The sequence below is a fragment of the Zalophus californianus genome, chromosome 11 (genome assembly GCF_009762305.2).
Source record: "Zalophus californianus isolate mZalCal1 chromosome 11, mZalCal1.pri.v2, whole genome shotgun sequence".
Taxonomy (NCBI): domain Eukaryota; kingdom Metazoa; phylum Chordata; class Mammalia; order Carnivora; family Otariidae; genus Zalophus; species Zalophus californianus.
In genome coordinates this window covers 60155285-60169814 of record NC_045605.1, presented here as the reverse complement: position 1 = coordinate 60169814, position 14530 = coordinate 60155285, and the positions used below count along the sequence as shown (strand labels likewise).

At 46.4% G+C, this 14530-nt stretch overlaps 1 protein-coding gene across 2 annotated transcripts; it reads left to right on the top strand.

Moving 5' to 3' along the window:
* Positions 1-4686: 4686 nt before the first annotated feature.
* On the top strand, positions 4687-12757 carry TRIM21 (tripartite motif containing 21). Of its 2 annotated transcripts, none has more exons than XM_027578734.2 (7): positions 4687-4772; positions 6035-6207; positions 6961-7056; positions 8120-8350; positions 10138-10160; positions 10846-10946; positions 11193-12757. In XM_027578734.2, exons 2-7 carry the CDS (start codon positions 6082-6084, stop codon positions 11738-11740), a joined length of 1125 nt encoding a protein of 374 aa, XP_027434535.1. In that variant the 5' UTR covers positions 4687-4772; positions 6035-6081; the 3' UTR covers positions 11741-12757. The 2 variants fall into 2 exon arrangements, with proteins under 2 accessions (XP_027434535.1, XP_027434534.1); XM_027578733.2 differs by having other exon boundaries at positions 6035-6489.
* Positions 12758-14530: the final 1773 nt, after the last annotated feature.

Below are 14530 nucleotides of genomic sequence, written 5' to 3'. Positions count from 1 at the left end.
CTATGAAGGCATTCAGAAAAGGACTTGGCACATCATATAAGCTCCATATGCGCTCCTTTCCCTTCCAGTAGGAAATCGAGAACAGGCTTTCAGTAATGTCTGGACGCCCCAGTCTTGCCCATCCACAGATCACATTTCCCCTACCACTCATAGAGTTTTGGGCAGGGTGGGAGGAGGTGGTTTAAATAAACTTTTTATTTGGGGATACATTCAGATTTACAGAAAAGTTACAAAAATAGTGTAATTTCTATATATCCTTCCTCTAGTCTCCTTAATGTTAACAACATACATAAACATGGTACATTTGTCAGAACCAAGGAATTAATAATGGTACATTGCTATTAACTAAAGTCCAGATTTTATTGAGATTTTGACAGGTTTTCCATTAATATCTATTTTTTGGTCCTGGATCCAGTGCAGAGAACCACACTGCAATTAGTCATCATGTCTCCTTAGTCTCTTCTGGTCTGTGATAGTTTCTCAGTTTTTCCTTGGTTTTCATGACCTTCAGAGTTTTGAAAAATATTGGTCAGTTATTTTGTAGAAGGTCAGAGCATTTAATTGACTAACTTCAACCATCCCCTCCTTCCTTTCTCTCCAGCATGGAGAGGAGGACAATGTAGAGGTAATAGGCTACCGCGCAGGATGTCCTGACTCCTCTTTATTCCTCTCCAGGTCCCAGTGTGTCCTGCAGACTCAAGAACAGGACATTTCAAGGTTCTGTCTGCTTGAGGCCATTAGCATTTCCTGAGGTTTTCCCGATTAGGAGACCAACTCTGTCCTCCATGGGCTGCACCCCAGTATAAGGCTTTCCCATACTTACCACACACCCTTTTCCTCATTCATTGAAATTTTACAAGTTTTTCAGGTTCTTATGTTTCAGGCTCTAAAAAGCAGATAATTTTTAATGGATAGTTAACTATTTTTTTTATTAACCATGTTGAAATATGCACATCTTTCTGATGAAATTGTTTCTTTTGGTTTTCTAGCTCTGCATTCAGAGATGCATTCTTTGCCTTAAAACTAATAAATATGGCTAATGCTAGTTTATCTCTCAAATCTGGAATGGGAGGGAAGATGGTAAATGGAAGTAGATGGATGAAACCTGAGACCAATTCCATCTGCTCCTGAGAGACTATTCTATTCATTCTAAAATCTACATTATCCAGTAGTCTTTTAAGTGGTTCACAATATTGGGGTTCCTATATTCACTGTACTTTACCTAGAGATTAATCAGTTTCCAATCCTATCCTCTAGTAATTTATGCCTCCAAAAGAAAAAATGTGTAAAAACTAAAATGGACTCTTTAGTAGACAAGAGGGAAATAGAGAAGTCTTTATATAAAGAAGATGGTATTTGACTTGAGACTGAGAAGAGTTGGTCTTAAATATGTAGAAATAAAATGCTTGCCAAGGGGGTACCTGGGTGGTTCAGTTGGTTAAGCATCTGCCTTCAACTCAGGTCATGGTCCTGGGGTCCTGGGATCGAGCTCTGCATCAGGCTCTCTGCTCAGCTGAGAGTCTGCTTCTCCCTCTGCCCCTCACTCTGCTCATGCATGCTCTCTCTCTCTCATAAATAAAATATTTTTAAAAAAAAGTCTTGCCAGGACTGTAGTTAAGATCATTGTATATGAAATCAAACAGGGCTTAAACCCCCTATTACTAAACTAGATACCTTGTGCCAGGTACCTAGACTCTAAATGCATCAGTTTTAATTAGTAATAATCAGGTGAACAAGATAACCCATCCAGTGGATATTGATCAGTCTCTGCTCCAGTGACCTGTTGCCATTCAATGGGCTTCTATACAAGAGTCCATATCAGTAGAGGTAAACAGAGAAGCCTCCATGAGGGAAAACCTAGGCTCAGGTAGAGCCTCTAACCCTGCTGCTCTGGACAGATACATAAAAGACCAACTCTAAGCCTGAATTTTCACTACTTTTAGAATATAGACAATCTTCTAGTGGCACATGGGTTGAATTGAACCAACAGCAATTTGTCCTCACAAAATAGATGGTAATATTCCAAAGACAGATTCATTTTCTCTCCTACACTGCTTCTGCCAGCACCATGATTTTTAGACTTACACCATCAGGATATCCCAACATCACTTGCAACTGAGAAACTGATTTTGCAGTCAAAGAATTCTGATAATGGGATTGCCCTATGGAATGCATTAGTCTTACAATGTACACCACCAGCCAGAAAAAGTTGGCCCAGTAAGACTATGAGATGCCCTGCTAAAGGCACAGCTCTGACACCAGTTTGGAAACCCCACCCTATGAGATAGGAAGGTTGTCCCATAAATTCTGGTAGAATCAAGGGGGGAGGTAGAAGTGGCCCCTCTTATCACCAAATTAGTAACTCCTTTATAGAACACTTTCTTTCCATCCCCCAACATAGGGCTCAGCCTGTTTGGGAGGGCCTAGTTAAAAAAAAAAAAAAAAAAAAAAAAGACTTTCTACCAGAGTAAGCAAACCTGGTTCTAATAAATTGGAGTTTGCAACCATCCCATTGCTCTGTGGGTCTCCTTCAGCCACTGATGAAATAGAGGATAGGCTTTCTATACCGGCTGGAGTGACCTATTCCTATTACCAAGGAGAATTTAAGAGTGGCTGGTACATAATAGAGCAAGAAGGACTATGCCTAAAACCCAAAATATACATTGGAGAGATTCCTAGTTATGACTGCCTGATGACAATGGCCAGTGCATTAAAGACAGGAACATTAAGGATACTGATCCTTCAGGAATGATTTGGATGACTCACCAGGAAGAGAACACTGAAGTACTAACGTACAGGCAGTGAGTGAGAGAAATTTGGAATTAGTAGCAACTTTGGTCTTATAGCCAATACCAAGGTGGGGACTGTTGCAGCATGTATGTGTTATATTCATCGATCTATATGCGTATTATTGAACATGTACCAAAGCAACCTTGTGGTGTATATTAATATCTTTAATAGGTAAGTACATTGACGTTCAGAGAGATGGCACGTGGCTGGTAAATAGCAGGGTTAGCCCTGAATCCATGACTGCCCTATCATGAGATCTATGTTCTTTTCTACCACACCCAACAGTGGCTTACTCAGTGCCGATAGGAATGAGTGAATGCAGTGATGTGAAGCAGAGTCATTTTCTGAGTGTCTGCAAATTCATACATAGGTCTCTTTTTTTTTTTTCCACTTTGCTTTCTGGAACTATGTTCCAGGAATCAAATCAGTACAGTGATACAGTTTGGATATTAGAGGTCATCTAATAACCTCCCACTATACAAATTCTCTTAAAAACAGAACTGGAAATTTCAAAGAGGCATGAAGTGTTTTTAGGTTTCCTAAATCTATAGAAAACATTTAGCAAAGTTCAACTTATGTTTTTACCTTAAGTTACACAGGGACAAAAAAATATGAGTTGGAAGGAACTGAGAATTCTTCTAGTCTCATCACCCTTCCTTTTTTCCCCTTCCTCCTCTACAGCTTTAAACCACATCCCTCCCAGCTGCCCCTGCAGCCTCTGCTTGAGCTGATGGGGCAGTCTGCTATCTCTGGGCTGTCACTAAAATGAGGGTCTTCCCTGGACCTTTAACTCTCATGCACCTGCTTACTATGTCTCTTCAAGCAAGTCACTTTACTCCATTTAGACTCCATGTCCTCTCCTGGAATGTGAGTTTTATAACTCCTCAATCACTAAATTTCTATGTGGCTTATTAAATCATATAACCTGACATAGCAACAGTAATCACAATAGTCAAAAGATGGAAGCCATTCAAGTGTCCATTCACAGATGAATGGATAAACAATTGGGATATTATTCAGCCTTTAAAAGTAAGGAAATCCTGTCACATGCTACAACATGGATTAACCTTGAGGACCTTTTAAGTGAAATAAGCCAGTCACAAAAGTACAAATACTGTATGATTCCACTTATATCGGAGCACCTAAAGAAGTCAAATTCATAGAGACAGAAAATTGAATGGTAGCTGCCAGGTGCTGAGGGGAGGGGATAATGGGGGAATTATTGTTGAACGGGTAACAGGTTCATTTGGGCAAGATGAAAAAAGTTCTATGGATGGCGCCAATGGTCACACAAGGAAGTGAATGTATTTAATGCCACTGAACTATATACTTGAAAATGGTTACGACGGTAAATTGTTCTATTTTACTACAATTTTTAAAATAAAAAAAGTAACCTCAGAAAATCCCTAGCTCAGTGACAAGTACACAGTTGGTGCCCACTAAATGTCAATTCTTTTCTTACCACTCACTGGCGTGACACCTGCCTCGGGGTCATGCGGTATAAATCCCTCACCCCCTGATGTTAAAAGAATATCAAGTCTTTCCTCAGAAGGATTTGTTTCTGGAAGTAGGAAGCAGAGGGTGGCGTGTAAGGGAGAGCTCCAGGCGCTGTTGTCACCATCCAAACCTCCCTAAGAGCAGCTCCCAGACGTGGGCACGGCACAACACATAGGTGTGGAGTAATGATGACCAGTGTCAAAGGAGGCAACATAATTCCTCCATCTTAGATGCGATATTTTATCTTATTAGAGTCTGAGGACACGGGAGGGAGCGCGAAGCAAGGACAAAATGCTGCGGAGCTCTCTCTAGGGCCAGCCCGGGGCTTCCGCCACCTGCTGCGCCCCAGCTCTGCCCCGCCTCACGCAACGCCCTCTCCTCCCACTCTCCGCCCCTCAGCCCGCCTCCCTTGCAGACGTGATTCCTACCGGAAATCGAAAGTGAAAATAGGAAACCTGCCGCCGGCTGCTGAGTACCCTGAAAAGGTGAGTGCCTCGCCCAGACCCTAGTGCCCGAGCCCTGGCTGGGGGACCTCTCTCCCCTGCCCCAGATCCGAAGGGCCCCTTCCATCCATTGCTCACCCCTAAAGCCTGCAGTCCCAGTTCTCCCTTCACAGTGGGACTCGCCCAGCCCCAGCCCAGCAATTCCCCCCAGCTCCGGCCGCGGCTGGCAGCCTGTCTGGGAGGGGGCCCGGCTATGAAAGTGAATTCCAAGCCACCGGGAAGGGGGAAGGGGCCAGGGCCGCCGTGCTGCTACCGCCTGAGCAGGGCAGAAGCGGGGCGGCAACCTAGCTCGGAGCATGGTCCAGGGACTCCCGTCGGCAGTTCCCCTCTGGGGGTGAGGGTTTAGGGTTAGGAGTTAGGGTTAGAGTTAGAGAGGGGCAGGATGGTTTCAGATGTTAGAAACATGAGTCCGTGGGGCGCCTGGGTGGCTCAGTTGGTTAAGCGACTGCCTTCGACTCAGGTTATGATCCTGGAGCCCCGGGATCGAGTCCCACATCGGGCTCCCTGCTCAGCGGGGAGTCGGCTTCTCCCTCTGACCCTCCTCCCTCTCGTGCTCTCTATCTCATTCTCTCTCTCTCAAATAAATAAATAAAATCTTAAAAAAAAAAGAAAAAGAAACATGAGTCCTCGCCCCAGAGGCAATGAAGACAGCTACCAGGTTCCCAGGAAGGAGAGGAGAACCCAGGGAGCGCTTGACCACACATTTGTGTGTATAGAAACACAAACATGTAAGTCCATACATACCTACAGGTATATATGCATACAGATAGACATATATAAATATGTACATAATCACAGATATGTATAACTCCTGCCATTATTGTGCAGATTAATGAAGATGTTTGCAAAGCATGAAGCTCCTTGTCAGGCACATGGAGTGTGCATAGTAAATGGCCCCTATCATTGATGATCAGCTCCTCAGCAGAGGACTGGTGACCCGAGAGGGGAGAGGAAAAGCCTGGGCACGGAGGATGGAGCAGAGATGGCCATGATGAAAATAGAGTTGTAAACAGCTTTATCGCTGAAGTTCTCAATAACATTCAGTCTCTTTGGGGGACTCAGTTTCCCCTTCTGTCTGACTACATAAGTAGATGAGACTAGAGAGGAGAAGCTCTTATTATTCAAGTTAATGTTCTGGTCTTATTTTCACCCTTTCCACTTCACTCATCCTCATGTTTTTCTTTGGATTGTTTTTTCTCACACAACACTTACCTTCTCATTTTCTTTTCTCGTCTCCCCACTAGGCTACCCCAGGATCTCCCCAGTGCTGCTTACTAAGAACACTATCCTTATGGCCTCAGCAGCGCCGTTGGCAATGATGTGGGAGGAGGTCACGTGCCCTATCTGCCTGGATCCCATGGTGGAGCCTATGAGCATTGAATGTGGCCACAGCTTCTGCAATGAGTGCATCTCTAAGGTCGGGAGAGGTGGGGGCGGCACCTGTCCTATATGTAAGCACAAGTTCTTGCTCCGAAACCTCCGACCCAATTGGCCACTAGCTAACATGGTGGACAACCTCAAACAAATGGGCCAGAGTGCCAAGGAGGGCACACAGGGGGAGCAGTGTAAGGTACACGGAGAGAAACTGCACCTGTTCTGTGAGGAAGATGGGAAGACCCTTTGCTGGGTGTGTTCCCAGTCCCAGAGCCACCGTAACCACCACATGGTCCCTATTGAGGAGGCTGCTCGGGAATACCAGGTGAGGCCTTAGCACAGAGGCATGAGCAGGTAGAAGGGAGATGGGTCCCTGGGGGGTGCTTTGTTCCCCAGAGCTGGGGGGGGCAGAGTCACCTGTGGAGTGGAGGGGTTGGGGAAATGTAAGGGGTCTCCCACCTTCCATGTCTAATTTAAGCAGAGAACTGCAAGCTCAGCACAACTTTCTCATTCCCTAGGAGCAGGGAATATGCTTGGGAAAATGCTACAAGGATCACATTTCCTTGTGGCCTCCTGGTTAATTAGGAATGAGTAGTGCCCCACCCCTGTACCGCCCCCCCCCAACAGTATGGCTGTATTTTTAAGAAACATCCGCAGAATTCCTACCCCAGTCAGACTGTAGTCTTTCCTCTTTCTCTGCACTCAGGCTTTTCAAAGTACCAGCATGGTGGTCGTCTTCATGCCACCCCACCCCACTTCTTGGTCTGGTTGGGCACTAATCTATCTTTCTTTGCAGGAGAAGCTACAGGTGGCATTAGGGAAACTGAGAAAAGGACAGGAGTTGGCTGAGGAGTTGGAAGTGAATATTTCAACAAAGAGAGCAGCCTGGAAGGCAAGTGTCACATCCAAAAGGGAATCTCAGATCAGAAGCCAGGGTAGAGTCCAGGGTCCCGGTCTCAAGCCCTAACCATAACTGTGCCCATCTGGGGAGTGATAGTATATCTCCAAGAACCAGCTGTTCTCTAGGTCTCCTGATAGAGGAGAATAAAAAGGAGAAAATTCCCAATCAGAAAAATCAAGAGTCTTAAAAGAAGGTGCCAAGAGGAACAAGACATACCCTAAAGCTCCTGATCCTTGAACCTAGTCTTAAAACATGACAGCACCCCTGCCTTGGTGTCTGGGACAGAGGTCCCCCAGGAGAGATGCCCAATGGCTAGACCTGTCAGGAAATGACAAGGGCTGTGAGGAACAGACTTATGGGAATGACCAAGGCCAGACATAGAAAAACCAGTGTGAGTGGGTAGTTGCTTGACCATGTCCAGATCACTGGTCCAAAGTAGAACGGACAACTAAAGCTTGTTCTGCCTCTGTAACTGGGAGATGGGGCGGTCAGGGATTAGAGGAATGGAGGGAACTCATGGCCAATAAAGCCCAGAAAAGGAAGATTTGGGATCAGAGAAGGGTAAGTCAGACTGTGGTGGCAAAAGGAGTCATCGTGTGTCATCGGGTGACCTTCAGTCACTAACAGGAGAGGCCAAGCAAAGATTATCCCAAAGACTCCCGTTCCTCAAAAACTGAGGAACAGTGTTGTGAGCCTGTGTTTGGGAGGTTGTTGGCGGTGGGGACGGGTCACTCTCTCAGGAACTCAGAGGTATGAAAACAGAGCGGCACCGTTGGGGGCTGACTGGGTTTTGAAAGAGGCCGTAGAAAGTCTGATACCGCGGGCAGTGCAGCTGTGGTTGTAGGACAGCTACAGTGGGCCTCCCCATAATCCCATCTCCCTCTCAGCCCAGAGGCCTCACCCACACGCCTCCCCAGCAAAACAGTATGTGTACGTACACGTGTTCTCAGACCCAGGGTGCTGAGTCTGCGGGAATAGAAATAGATATGAACACCTTCCTTCCCGAAGCTGAGGAGATTTTGATCAAAACCTTCTCTTTCCGTTGACACCAAAGAGCCAGATTGAGACACACAAACTGAGGATTCACGCAGAGTTTGTACAGCAGAAAAACTTCCTGGCTGTGGAGGAACAGCGGCAACTGCAGAGGCTAGACACGGAGGAGAGGGAACAACTGAGAATCCTGGGGGAGGTGGAGGCCGCGCTGGCCCAGAAGAGCCAAGCCCTGCAGGAGCTGGTCATGGAGCTGGAGCGGAGGAGCAGGGCCTCAGCCCTGGAGCTGCTGCAGGTGAGCCGGCCCCCCTCCCTGCAGCCCAAGGAGAAACTGAAAAATGGGCAGCCTCAGAGAGCTCTAGCATCAGCAAATGGAAACCCAGTGCCTGGAATAACCGGATTTCAGACCCATGAGTGGTTTGCATTCAAGCCCTGGAAAGGTCCCGATTTAGGAGGGAATTTTCCTTGCGGCAGTTAAAAAGAACATGCATCCCCGTTAGAGCCTGCTCTGACACATACCAGGTTCACGACCTTGAGAAAGTTCCTTAACCTTTCCGAGTGTCAGGTTTCTCATATGTTAAGTGGATAGTAATATCTCAAAGGATTTTTGTGAGGATAAATGAGAGAAACCACAAAAGCTTCTACATGAGGGTTTGGCCATAGGAAAGTTCTCATACATGTAACTGAAAACACGGCACTAGAAATTAAGAGACAGTAGCCCAGCCCCAGCCCTGCCACCAATTGTCACCATCATTCTAGGGCAAGTGCTTTTCTTTTCCTAGACCTACTTTCTCCATTTGTGAAACAAGCAGGAGGAAGTGGACTGAATAACAAGGATTCCCCAGATGTTAGTCACGATGTGTCGTCTTCACACTTCCTGCCACTTCCGTGGACTACCCAAATCCTGTTAGCATGTTTCCTTGACACTGTCTCACTCTTTCATCGGAAGAAATTTAGCATAAAAGGAAATTTGCCCTAAGCACTCGTAGCCACAAAATCCTGTGTTAATATGTTACTGATTTTTTCTTTCTATTTTCATGACAACAGTGGCCATTTCTTAAATAGCACATAGGACACGCTTCAGTGTATTCATTCTGTCATGACAATGCAGTGAGGTATGGGTGCTGTTATACCCATTTTATAGATGGGAAAACAGAGGGGCAGAGAGTTTGAGAAACTTAGAGGCTAAAGCTGAGTAACTTGACCACTTTCACCCAAATAGTAAGAGGCAGAGCTAAAATTAAGCATATAACTTTTTAAAAAAAAAACTCACCCACGTATGTTCTACTTAAAATCATCTCGCATCCCCTAATATGTTTGCCTTGTTTTGGGAAACTGTTGACCAGAGGGTCTCAAAAGTCCCTTCTGCTCTAACCTCCTACAGTTTCTCTCTTCCCCAACCTTTTCAAGGTCTCTGTCAGATGTGGTCATGAAGCTATTCTTGTTTTTTATATTTTGTTTGTTTCTTCTCATTCTCTAAATCTTGCTTCTGCCCAACACTGAGCCGTGCTTTCTAACACACTTTTGACTAGGCCTAGGAGTGTCCGTTCCCAGGGAAGGGCTCCCAAGCCCTGCCACAGCATATTCTCAAATGATTCAATTTCACATGCGTGAGAAAGTAGCATTAACTCCAGCGTAAAACAGAGCCCTTCCTTCCCAAACAACACAAGCCTGCAAATGAGATGGAGCAGTTTCTGTGCATCCTGACCTGGCCATTCTCACCCTGTGACTGTCTCTGGGCCTCAGCCAGGCTGGGCTACTTGTTCCTTTCCACTGTCCCCCCACTCCTCTACCCACAAATCTGGGCCTTCTGCTTTGTCTTCTGAATCAGTGTCCTTAAACTGGTCATCCTTCCCCTCGCTATAGGTCATACCCATGCCAGTTACCCTGGTTACCGCACAAACATCCACACCCTTTCTCCTCCAAGCTGGTCAGAAATATTTCCGGTATTGGCCCAGAGGAACAATAGGGTAGAGCAATGTCCCATGGGCCTCGGGGGCATCACCTCACCCACAGAACTGAGGTCTCCATGAGAAACCAGTGATCCAGAATTTACACTCTATCTATCTCTTTTCTCCTCAGGAGGTGAAAAGTGTCCTGGGAAGGTAAGGAGAGGTTTTCTTTGTAAGGGGAGAGGGTGACAGGAAGCATATACACCTGTGGAAAAGGTTTTTGAGTTAGAAAAACATGCACTGATGTTTTCCCCATTCTCCTCCCTATTCTCAAAGACCCAATCCTCCATAAAATATTTTCTGGTCTGAAGCTAATTAATGGGCATCTCGGTTAGTGAGTTGCCCAAGGTAATTGGACTTTAAAAGCTTTACAAAGTGAAGCCCTGACAAACCGGGAAATTCTGTGAAGTTCTGAGTCCACAGCCTGCTAGGTAAAAAGAATCTAGCTGGTTATAAATCTCCCAGAGAGAGCCAGGTGTGAGACCAGCAGCATGGGGCATGGGCAGGACTCCTTGGGGATCCTTACGGAAGTGACTCCATCTGTAGCAGATGCCTCACCTGTAAAATGTAACAGAATGTGCTTGCCTGCTGACCTCAGGCTTGGGGAAGAGATAGAGACTGTCCAGTAGCTTCAGGGGGCCCATGGAACCAGGAAGGCCTAGGTAGGAACCAAGTCCTACATCTTTTTGCCTTCCACCCCCCCCCACCCTGCCCCAGGATCCTAACACAGGTGTTTGTAAATTTGCACTAAACTGTTATCCACGAGGGAGGCTATAGTGTCATGGTTCAGGAGGGTGGGGCAGGAGTTGGAGAGAGGGTCTGTAACTGTTTGCCCCAGGAGTGAGTCTTGGAACCTGAAGGAGCTGGACGTCACCTCCCCAGACCTGAGGAGTGTGTGCCTCGTGCCAGGGCTGAAGAGGATGCTGAGGACATGTGGAGGTGAGGCGAGCCCCGGGACTGTGGGACTGGGGAACAAAGTGGGTGATGAGGGTGCTCAGTGAGTCCCAGGGTCAGGGAGAGATGGCAGGTCAGGGTAGGTGAGCAGGGACGGAGAGGCAGTTCCCTCAAAAGTCAGTCCTGGGAGTCCTCTCCTCCCACAGTGAGGCCACAGTCACCTCCTGCCACCGGCCCAGGGTTGCTGATTCCTCTCCCTCTCCCAGCCTGACTGTGGTCCTCTCGCTGCAGTGCACGTCACTCTGGATCCGCACACGGCCAATCCATGGCTCATCCTTTCAAAGGATCGGAGACAAGTGAGGCTTGGAGACAGCCAGCAGGAAGTGCCGGAAAATGAGGACAGATTTGACAGTTACCCCATGGTCCTGGGTGCCCAGTGCTTTGACTCTGGAAAGGTTTACTGGGAGGTAGATGTGACAGGAAAGGAGGCCTGGGACCTGGGCGTTTGTAGAGACTCTGTGCAAAGGAAGGGGCAATTTTTGCTCAGCCCTGAGAACGGCTTCTGGACCATTTGGCGGTGGAATGAGCAAAAATATGAGGCTGGCACCTGCCCCCAGACTCCCCTCCACCTTCAGGTGCCTCCACGCCAAGTTGGGATCTTCCTGGACTGTGAGGCCCACATTGTGTCCTTCTACAACATCACTGACCATGGCTCCCTCATCTATACCTTCTCTGAATGTGCCTTCGCTGGACCTCTGCGGCCCTTCTTCAGTACTGGTTTTAATGATGAAGGAAGAAATGCAGCCCCTCTTGTCCTCTGTCCACTGGAGATGGGATGATAGGGATCCACTGACCTGTGGCGGCACTTTCTGGACACCAACACCCCCCCTTGTTGGTGCCCTTCTCAGCCAGAGCCTGCCTCATTTCCCCAGGAACTCAACCACTTGTCTCTGCAGAGGGGTGAGGATACCAGCAAGCAGACTTTGGCAGGGAATTCACTGAAAATCGACATCAAATGACCTTCAACATCAGCATTCCTGCACTAGAGTGCTTTCTGATTCCCTCCATGAAACAAACTACTTCTATTTGGCCCAAATCACCTAGATCAACCAAAACTTGTTTCTGCCGCCTTTATGTGACCCAAATCTTGTTTCCTCCTCTCCATCTCTAGACCTTTGGTCAGATCTCTTATACAACTTGCATGGTTTGCGAAGGGGCTTCCTAAATGCATTGGGCCTCAACCTACCCCATTCAGTCCTTGTTCTTGTATACATCAAGGATTACTGTTGCAACATACACACATCAGATCATCAGTGGCTCCACACCACCAATAGAAAAACAGTCATCCTTTGAAAATAAAGGCTGAATGATGTATTCCTTAGATTGCCACATTACATATCCAGCCCCTGGCTCCCCCATCCCTACCATGCTCTTCCAACCACATCTTGTTGATAATGGAGTTGGTCGAAAGGTGTATCAATCTAAATGGAAGGTGGGATGGATTTTTGATATGTCAACTTGGCTAGGCCGTAAGCCCCCAGTTTTTCAATCACTAATCTAAATGTTGCTGTGAAGGCATTTTGTAGATGTTATTAAAGTCCATAATCATTTGACTTTAAGGGAGATTGGATTAGGCCTGCCCAACTTATCCAGGACAATTAAGTGAAAGACCTTAAGAGCAGAACTTCACTGAAGTTCACTGAAGATGATCCATCTACCACCAGTACCTTTAGCTCCTGCCAGAGTTACATCCTGCTGTTCCTGATGCCCTGCCTTGCAGATTTAGGACCTGCCTTGCCAACCCCCACAATTGCATAAGTGAGTTCCTTGCAATAAATCTCTTCACATTTATCTCCTACTAGTTCCGCTCCTTTGGTGAACCTGATGGGTATGAAGGCCAGGACTGCAGTAACAGCATCACCTCGTGATAGCAAACAATCTCTTGAGTTTAAACTTTTGAGGTTGGAACAAGAAGTGCTACACTCAAGTGGTAGTAGGCTGTGAGAGAACAGCTGTCCTTCCAGCAACCTGAGTCCTTGTCTAAAATAGAATCTCAGGAGGAGAGGCTGGGAAAATGGCAGAGTAGGAAGACGCTAAGCTCACTTCCTCCCGTGGCTACAACTAGATAACACCCACATCAGTGTAAATAACCCAAAAAATGGCCTAAAGACTGGCAGAACAAACCACCACTAAAGATAGAGAAGAGGCCACATTGACAAGGTAGGAAGGGTAGAGATGTGACCGAGAGCTAGATGGACCGTAGGCCAACCACAGGAGTGAGGGAGCCACTGGAGCAGAGAAGAGCAAGAAGCAGACTATCACTCCAGGGAGCCTGCGTGGGGAGGACCAATTCCTATAACCTTTGGCATCAAAAACCAGAAGGGCTGAATTTCATGAGTTCTTACAATCAGTGGGACTTACAGCCTGGAATTTTAAAACTTAGCTGGGTTGGCCCTGGTTGAGAGTCCTGAGGATGATAGGAAGTTGAGTACCAGACCTTCAAGAGCATGACAAACAGCCCTCAAAGATTCAGCATAGAAGCAGCCATTTGAAAGAACACCTGGGGCGTGTTGGAGCGAGTATTCCTCATCTCAGAGCACATCCTAGAGGGGCAGGGTTTGCTGAGGCACTCCTCCAGGAACAAAGGAGCTGACAGACCCTATCTCCCTTCCCCACCACCCAGCATAAACACAGGGCTAAAAACAGTGGGAAAATAAAGGATTAGTATGGAATGTGACCTGTATTCCTTGAATGCCCTTCGAAAGACAGGAGTAGAGACTAAAATTGTGCTTCATTATTAATATTAGTAATCATTTGCCTGTTTGGACTGCTTAAGTGTATACTGCTCCTGAATTGAACACCTGGGTGATGGCTCAAACAGGTGAGCTCATGAGGCTTATCATTGGGAGACCAAGTATGGGTAGGAGCGAGCCTAGGGGAGCAGGAGAATTTCAGCTTGCTACTCGCTCACCTGGTCAACTGCTATGCATCCTGACATTGGGGCTTCATTTGGGGGAATAAATGCTCATGCAGTGAACAAATCTTTTTTTGTGGCATGAAACTTCAGAGGCTGCTCCGATAGTCCTACAAACAGAATATTGACTTCCATAAATATCAAGCTAGTTTGATCATACAGTTCAAGAAAACCCATCTTTTCATTCAGCCATCCTATTTGGAGTGTTTCACCTTGTGTCTTAATAACCCACGAGTTTGAAATCCTGAATAGGGGCTCTCATTGTCTTGGTGTTAAAGGCCATCTGTACTCCTACATATTTTTCGGTCAGGACTCAGTCATTTAATAAACCTTGACTAAGCATTTATTATGTATCAAACAGTATGCTCAGTTCTGGAAATAAGAGAAAAAATAGTAAGATCCCAAGCTTCATGAGGTTATCATTCAAGAGGTAGAAATAGACACTTCACACGTAAAAAACACTGAGATAGTCAGACTCTGATAAGTACACGACGGAAAATAAGAAAGGGGATTGGATGCAATAGAAGAGGGTACCATAGGTGAAGAAGTAATTGTCTGGAAGAACATTTCTCAATAAGAAAGAGTCCTCTGTAGGAAAAGCTAGTTGGAGAACATTCTAGGCTGAGGGTACAGTCTGTACAAAATTTCAGCAGCC

Excerpts from the sequence above, each read along its gene's own strand:
- TRIM21 (XM_027578733.2), top strand. The coding sequence starts at position 6,082 with ATGGCCTCAGCAGCGCCGTTGGCAATGATGTGGGAGGAGGTCACGTGC. Across the intron at positions 6,490-6,960 it reads AGGCTGCTCGGGAATACCAG|GAGAAGCTACAGGTGGCATT; the intron begins GTGAGGCCTTAG and ends CTTTCTTTGCAG. Across the intron at positions 7,057-8,119 it reads CAAAGAGAGCAGCCTGGAAG|AGCCAGATTGAGACACACAA; the intron begins GCAAGTGTCACA and ends TTGACACCAAAG.